The following is an 8458-nucleotide window of genomic DNA, read 5'->3' as shown; positions in this document are numbered from 1 at the left end:
AAAAAAAGGAGAAGTCCGATAAATTTTGAGCACGTCTGCATATGGATAACTTCTGTGGAAAACATCAAATGGCTACCTGTCAAAAATTCCCTGGTTTTTGGAGCGCACTAGAACTATAAAGTTTCTGATCTTTGGGCAAGTACGTACGGTCATGGGACAGGCATTGATATTTGGGCAGCTCATTTATTATCAGACACCACAGGATCACACATGGTGTGCATACCAAAGGCTGTTCTTTTTACGCAATCAGTAGATGCATGGATTTATGTGGGATCTCAGCTCTTCCTGGCCACATTCATGTATGGGAATCTGTGAACTGAATCCACATGAACGGCACTGCTCTGATGATGTGGGTCTGTGTTTGTCTTCGACAACCTCTCGGGACCCGGCCTTTAGCACGATGGATTTATCACTGTGATCTGGTCTTAGTCCAGGCCATCGTCGAAAAAAATAAAAATACCACTCCAAAGAGTTCTTAGCATGCATCATTTTTCTTGCAGTGATAGGAATTTCGATTTCAAGTAGATTATAATGTAGCTTCAGCTGCTTCAATTTGCTTGTAATCCTGTTGCCCCTACTTCAGTCTTGTTGCATCAACTAGTTGTTGCTATAAACTGTTAATTGGGCATTATCTCAAAGGTAGTAAATGTGTTTCGAAAATCATAAAGGTCATGTGTTTTCAAAGTAAAGTCGTAAATAATAGACGAGATTGGAGAATCAAGTTTTTTCATGTATTTCATCTAGAAAGTGGACAAACAATGTGAGATACTACTCTTAAAAGAAAACGTGAATGAACAAGGATATAGTTGATCACTACGGACTACCTGCTAAAAGAACTTACAGATATGCTTCACCCTTGGTAATTCCTTTTCCATTTTTTCTTTTAAAAAAATTATATTTCCCAAGTTTTTTTTTCTCTTTAATATTTTATTAATTTTAAATTAATTATTATAATTTATTTTAGTTTGTTTTCTATAAAGTTATCATAACTATAAATAAATATCTTTGTATTTTGTCAAAACTCGATTTTTACATATATTTATTTTTATTATCGTATCATTTAATAAAAAAATTATTTTAAAAAATAAAGTTTTTAAATCTAATGAAATTCATAATTCGAGTGTTAAGGTTTGCAATTTAAACTTTAAACTTAAGTTGATTAAATATATTTTTATCCCAATATTAAAAAAATATTATCTTGAATTTCTAATGAAATTCATAATTCGAGTGTTAAACTTAAGTTGTAAAATATGTTTTTGTTCCAATATTAAAAAAATATTATCTTGAATTTTTTTTAAAATTCAAATCATGCTTTCACCCAAGATCTAGGTTATTAGAGTTTTAAACGAACATCATAATATTTTATTGATATTTAATTTTATAAGTATTTATTTTTGTTAACATATCATTAAATAAAAAATAATTTTTCAAAATAAAACTATTAACACTGTAAAGTCCATAATCTAGATCACAAAGTTAATAGGTTAAGTTGTAAAACTCAGGTTGATCTAATTTCTTACCGTTTTAATATTAAAAAATATCATTTTAATTTTTTTTTATATTCAAACCATATTTTTTACCAATTATTTATATTATTTTTGAACTTATTAAGTTAATATATTGTTTTTAAACTTATCAAATCAACTAAATAACATCAAGATAATTACTCTTATATGATTTAGTTTTGAATCCAGACACAAAATCAAGTTATAAATTTTTAAAACTAGCTTGTTAGATCAAATTTAATAACAAAATTAAATATTATATGATTTAGTTTTTAAGTTAAACACAAAACCAAGTTATAAATTTTTAAAACTAGCTTGCTAGATCAAATTTAATAACAAAATTAAATAATTTATTAAGACTTAAAAAAATTAAATTAATTTTTTTATTCAGCCCCCATCATAAGTCAGTGCCAGGAAATTAGTTTAGTTGCCAAACTCACTTGGCACAATCCATCTCTACAAGTAGTTTAAGATTACTGAAAAAAAATAAAAATAAAAATAAAATAAACTAGCTGTTTATGATATTCTTTTTTCTGGTCGATGAATTTTGTATACCAGCTAGCCTGTGAGATTTTGTGGCAGGATTTGCATGTAAGTTCACTTGTGAAAATGAAAAGTTTCCCTTCATAGAAAAGGGATTTTTTTTTTTATCTTGGTAGAAAAGTTTATAACAGTCCCCGTTTCGTGTAGCATTATTTCTTATTAAGAAATTCTTGGCTTTTATGTGGTCATGGTTTTGGAAGATGAGCAATAAAATGAAATTTGGGCAATAATTTGAAAATGCACAAGACTGGAAAAAATTCAAAAGGAATCTTAGAAAAAAAAAGGAAAAATAAAGATAGTTATTATTAAAAAAATCATATAAACCTAAAAATTTTAAAACCTCATCAAAGAATTATTTCAATATTCTACAAACCTAAGTTATTATTATCTTTCGGTTGTGTTATATACTATCACAAATAGAAAAATCAAAAGAAAGACAATAAAAATACATATTATAAAATTCTTACAAAGAGTCATGACAGCGTATAAATGTTAATTCAAAATTTTATTATTAAATATTTTTTTTCAAGTAATCTTATCTTGAAGTTTACAATTCTTTAAATATATTTGACTTAAACAAACTAAAAAAATCCAAAAAAACCACAAAAATAAATTTATACTATTTTTTAATACACATAAAGTATACGGAAATCATGACTTAATTTCACGAGATAGGATCGCACCAGCTAGCGTCCTCATTGAGACATATATCTCGGCTCGGTGATTTTAGCTTGGAATTCCGATTTTAAGGTTCCAAGTTAACAACTAACTGAAATAGGTCGGAGGTTTCATGAAATGAGAATACGAAAACCATTCGAATCTTCCTGTCTACCAAAAGATGAGTTAAAGAGACTGATATTACACCCTCCCTACAGTATACATACATGTACGTGTGCGACCGAACTAGGATTTCAAAAGTGTAAAAAAAAAAAAAAATCCATACTTTGAGTTGGTGGATAATTAGCATGACGCAAAACACTATACTTTTTTATAATTTGGATGTGAACAAAACAGCATGCGTTAGATTAATGCACGTTGAGCTAACTTTTGAATCAAGTATCTGCAACCTATCAAGTAGAAAAAAATACTCATGGAATATCTCCTTTATTTGTTAGATCTGGGCAAGAAACAGAACTTAGTCGTAATCTATTAAATGCCTTCTGACATTAACCAATAGTAGGAGATGAATATCTTAAAGCTAGCTAGCTTCATGTAGCAGCAGCTTGAACAAGTCAATCATGAAAGTATCGATGAACAAATGAGTTGGTGGTCTGGTGGATCAACCTCACCCAGATTTTGCCATGTTTAGATATTCTTTCCATTCCATTTTCTTCTTGTTTTTACCTTTTACTTTTCACGCGCAATATAGATCACTGGAGAAGTCTCGAGCAATCAACCTGAACAGAGTTAATCCCGTCAAGGGTCATGGGCGGCATCCATGGCCTTTAATTGACACTCCTAGAATCTTGTTTTCATCAATGGCGTTAGTCTTGATAGGTTCGTTCCATGGACAAAAGGTATCTACGAAATGTCTAGATTAAAATGAAGTTGCCACAAGCAATGTTCCTATATTAGTCAACTTTCTCAGATCACCAAACACTGCCAACTTCTACAACACTCGCCGACATTAAAGAAACCTTCTTTCACAATTATCTTGGTTGGTCCAACCCCCATATCTCAACCTGGCTAACATTCGCACTTCAAAGATGCCTCCTTTCTACTTCACATGCATGCACCTCCTGCAGAAAATTAAGCTCAGAAAATGGCATCTTGTTTCCAGCAACCAAGTGTTGAGGAAGACTCAGTGATATTCTTCTCAACTTCTAATTCCCCAGAGGAATACTCCACCAGCCCCTCCTCTTCTTTCATTCCCTCACCACCGCCACAACCTCATCAACATTCACGAATATATTTTGAACTTTCTGTAAGAAATCTTTCCTATACCATCTGTCCTAACAGGTCAGTGTGCACTTCATTTTCTCACTTGATGCAAAAGCCTAAGCCCATCAACATACTTAAATCAGTTTCTTTTGATGCGAGAGGCTCTGAAATTCTAGCCGTTGTTGGTCCAAGTGGCACCGGAAAATCAAGTCTTCTTCGGATCATATCAGGCAGAGTCAAAGATGAGGATTTTGATCCAAAGAGCGTGTTAATAAATGGTCGCTGCATGGCTAGTACAGCTCAGTTGAGGAAGATATGTGGATTTGTCACACAGGAGGATAATTTGCTTCCTTTACTGACCGTGAAGGAAACACTTATGTTCAGTGCCAAGTTCAGGCTCAAAGAAAAGAGTTCAAAAGAGAGAGAAGAGAGGGTGGAGAGCTTGATGCGTGAGCTTGGCCTTTTCCATGTTGCAAATAGTTTTGTTGGTGATGAAGAGAATAGAGGGATATCTGGTGGAGAAAGAAAGAGGGTGTCAATTGGGGTTGACATGATTCATGATCCACCAATTCTACTCCTTGATGAACCAACTTCAGGCCTAGACAGCACTTCAGCACTTCAAGTGATCGAGCTGCTTTCATCAATGGCAAAAGCAAAGCAAAGGACAGTGGTGTTATCTATCCATCAACCAAGCTATCGAATTCTTCAGTACATTCCCAATTTCTTAATCCTGTCTCGTGGTTCGGTTGTGCATAATGGCAGCCTGGAATCACTCGAGGAAACCATAACCAAGTTGGGATTCCAAATTCCATTGCAGTTGAATGCTCTGGAGTTTGCAATGGAAATTATCAATACATTAGAAGATGCAAAATCCAAAATGTACATGCCTGCTCTAGAAAATGAACCATATTCCTACTCAATTTGGCCCCAGGAAGAAATTGTCCAAATCCAACAAGGTTCTGATACCAAATACTCAGGCTTTTGTTCCTTCTTCAATTTGTCTGAAATTATATTTCTCTGCTCAAGATTTTGGAAGGTCATTTATAGAACAAAGCAGCTATTCTTGGCAAGAACAATGCAAGCCATTGTTGGAGGCTTTGGGTTAGCCAGTGTATATATCAAGGTGAGGAAGGATGAAGGAGGGGTTGCTGAACGATTAGGCCTATTTGCTTTCAGTCTTAGTTTTCTCCTTTCTTCAACAGTGGAAGCTCTTCCAATATACCTTCAGGAGCGGCGTGTTCTGATGAAGGAATCTTCAAGAGGAGCCTATAATATCTCCTCCTACATGATTGCCAACACCATTGTCTTTCTGCCTTTCTTGTTTGCTGTGGCTCTCCTTTTCTCCATCCCTGTGTACTGGATTGTGGGACTTAATCCTTCCATCGCTGCCTTTGCATTCTTCGTATTTGTGGTCTGGCTTATTGTCCTGATGGCTAGTTCTCTAGTGCTTTTCCTAAGTGCAGTCTCCCCTGACTTCATTTCAGGAAATTCTCTCATCTGCACAGTGCTTGGAGCGTTCTTTCTCTTCTCTGGATACTTCATTCCGAAAGAGAACATCCCCAAATATTGGCTGTTCATGTACTATGTTTCCCTCTACAGGTATCCATTGGATTCGCTGCTTACAAATGAGTATTGGAGTGTGAGAAATGAGTGTTTCTCTTGGCAGGGTCAGGATCATTCCAAGTGTGTGCTTACAGGAAATGATGTCTTGAAGAGTAGAGGACTTGACAAGGATACTAGGTGGATAAATGTGGGAATCATGTTTGGTTTCTTTGTTTTCTATCGCGTGCTTTGTTGGATGATTCTTGCTAGAAGGGCTTCAAAGACAACAATATGAGATTGTAGAAATTCTGACATAAACATGAAATATTCACTTCAGAATGACATTTTATAAGGATTGATTGCGCCACCAGGGGCATAAGATATTTTCCTCCATTTATGGATGTTTTGCTCTCTGTTTCTGCTCTGGATACTGATGATTGAACTGTAGTTAAACAATCAAAGACTATAAATATAAGGTTTATTAAACAAATAATGGCAGTTGGAAAGGTAAAACGGAACCAAAAATCAACTCCTAGCTTGTAATGAGTTAAGGTGTGAAGTATTTTTATTTCGTCATTGATCTGCAACGGCGGAGTCATCAACAAATTAGGCTTGTGTGATGTTTGATTCAACAAGAGAACGCAATTCTTGTAGATCATTAATATGGATAAGCTCTCTGCAATCCAATTTCTCTAGAGATTCGCAACGTTGTACCCCGCTTGGAAGAGCTCTTAATCTCAAATTTCAAACTATCAATTTCTTCAAAGAATATTTCAATTCTCGGAAATCACCATGAATTGAGATCAACTCATGGCAATAAATTATATCCAATTCCACCAAAGCTGTGCAGTGTTGTACGCTTGAAATGGACGCCAGCTTTTTCTACAATCTCGTATCCTCGAGAACTGAAGAGACGTGAAGCCAAGAAATTCACCAGATATAAATATCTCTGTTCATCACAATCTTCAATTTCAAAATTTACAAGATTGCATGCATGGCAGATCCACCAGAATTCACAGCAACTAACTCCGGTCTCCCTTTAGGTTCATTAGGTAGACCCACATAATTAGGAAGAAGAGAAGTTTTTTCGGAATCTGATGGTGGGGCAGTCCCGAAATCATCTGTGATCTTTTTCCTCTTATAATCTAGAGCAGCTCCAAAAGGGTCATTAAACAATTCAAGAGGGCCTAAGATCTTTTTCCTGTTGAATAATACGTGGGCATCAGGCCTCAACCAAAACTGGGCGTAACTGGAAAGAAAAAAAAGAGGGAGAACAGAAAGAGGCTTGAACACAATCGCCATCGCAATCGCAATTGTCTACGATGGGAAATCTCTCTGCCCACTTTGTTTTATTCTCCTAAGGATATGCCCCAGCTTTTCAAGAGCTGGAATTTCAACAGGTAGATATCAAATTTAAACTTCAGGAACGACGGGTCTAGGGATCGAATTTGGATGATAGGTGTCCAATTGTATAGCTTGAGATCGAGTGGACATTTGTTGAATAAATGCAATTCCTTCTGTCTCGAGAATCAATATTTTTATGTTTTAGGAATTAGTTGGTCGCCATATGGAGTTGACAAGTAAGCAAGTCCTGAGTCCTTCTGGATACAACTCCAAAATGATGTCGCGAAATATTAAGTCCCCATCGTGGCTGTGTCATTAGTATTATTTTGTGAAATTAAATATATTAAATTATTTTTATAATAAATTTATCAAATAATCATCTCACCTAAAAACTTAAGTTATCAGGTGAAGTTTTAAGATATAATTTATATCATTCTCTAACACATTTCCTTAAGTAAAAACCTTTTAAACTTGAAATTTACACAATGAAAACCTTTTAAACTTGAAACTTACACAAGTCCACATTACTTTGTGCTTAATTTTTATCACAAATAAATAGGGATAGTGAGATTCGAACTTGTGACCGTTTAGTCATCAAAACTCTAATACCATATCAAAGAACCATCTCACCTAAAAGCTTAAGCTTTTAGGTGAGACCCTAAAATATGATTTATATTATTCTCTAACAGAATTATTGTATTATATCCTGAGTCAAATTATTTGATAATCTATTACTATATTGTTTGAATTAACATTATCATCAACAATATATTTTTTCAGCCATTTAAAAAATATTTAAAAAAAAACACGTAAATATCATAAACAACACAAATAAAAATAAAAATTATATCTCAATAAAACAACACATAAATATCATAAACAACACAAATACTTTATATATATATATATAACTTAAAAGATTTGTGGATTCTGTTATAGCTCCCTCTTATTTCATTGTTCACTAAAACTTAAATTCTCTATTTTTTTTTGTTATTTAATTTTTGTTCTTAGTTTTTTGTTATTATTTTCTTAGGCCCTTAACAATGTATTTATTAAAAATTAATATACATAATTTATTTTTTATGAAATTATTCTTATCTCAATCATGGTTTTAAAATAAGACTTAAAGGGTTGACCCGGGACTAACTAATCTAGAGTTGGAACAGGGCCGAGCTTATAAAAAAATAAGGGTAATTAAAAACCTGACCTACCCAGTTGATCTAACCGGATGACCTGGTTAAAAACCTGATTGTAACTTATTGGTTATTTTTTTTATTTTTTTTACCAAAATAATATTGTTTTGATTTATTTAAAAAATAGGGTTAATCCGATCAAAATTCATGACTTGAGCCTAAAGCCAGGTCGGCTACCAAATCAAGTTTAAAAATATTGCTCTCAATAAAACATTTTAACTATTGTGTTGATTCTTAATTTTTTAAATATCTATTTAATTTTATTATTTGTACTGGATTAAAAGTTAGGAGCCAAAATTGAAGGAAAAAAAGACAAACCCATTGTATATTAATTTATTAAATTCTTAAAATAAATATAAATGCATTTAGATATTGATCTATTTAGCATTGGATTTTTTATTGTGTTTTCTAATACAAAAATAAATTAATTAGAAATTGTTCTTTTTGTTC

The 8458-nt window shown here is 33.1% G+C and overlaps 1 protein-coding gene across 1 annotated transcript; it reads left to right on the top strand.

Moving 5' to 3' along the window:
- Positions 1-3681: 3681 nt before the first annotated feature.
- On the top strand, positions 3682-5868 carry LOC105114306 (ABC transporter G family member 23-like). Its single transcript, XM_011010820.1, has one exon. It carries the CDS (start codon positions 3811-3813, stop codon positions 5764-5766), a length of 1956 nt encoding a protein of 651 aa, XP_011009122.1. The 5' UTR covers positions 3682-3810; the 3' UTR covers positions 5767-5868.
- The last annotated feature ends 2590 nt before the right edge of the window (positions 5869-8458 follow it).

Source organism: Populus euphratica, unplaced genomic scaffold (genome assembly GCF_000495115.2).
Source record: "Populus euphratica unplaced genomic scaffold, PopEup_1.0 scaffold511.1, whole genome shotgun sequence".
Lineage (NCBI taxonomy): Eukaryota > Viridiplantae > Streptophyta > Magnoliopsida > Malpighiales > Salicaceae > Populus > Populus euphratica.
The sequence above is the reverse complement of the archived record's forward strand: the minus strand, read 5'-3'. Positions and strand labels throughout refer to the sequence as shown.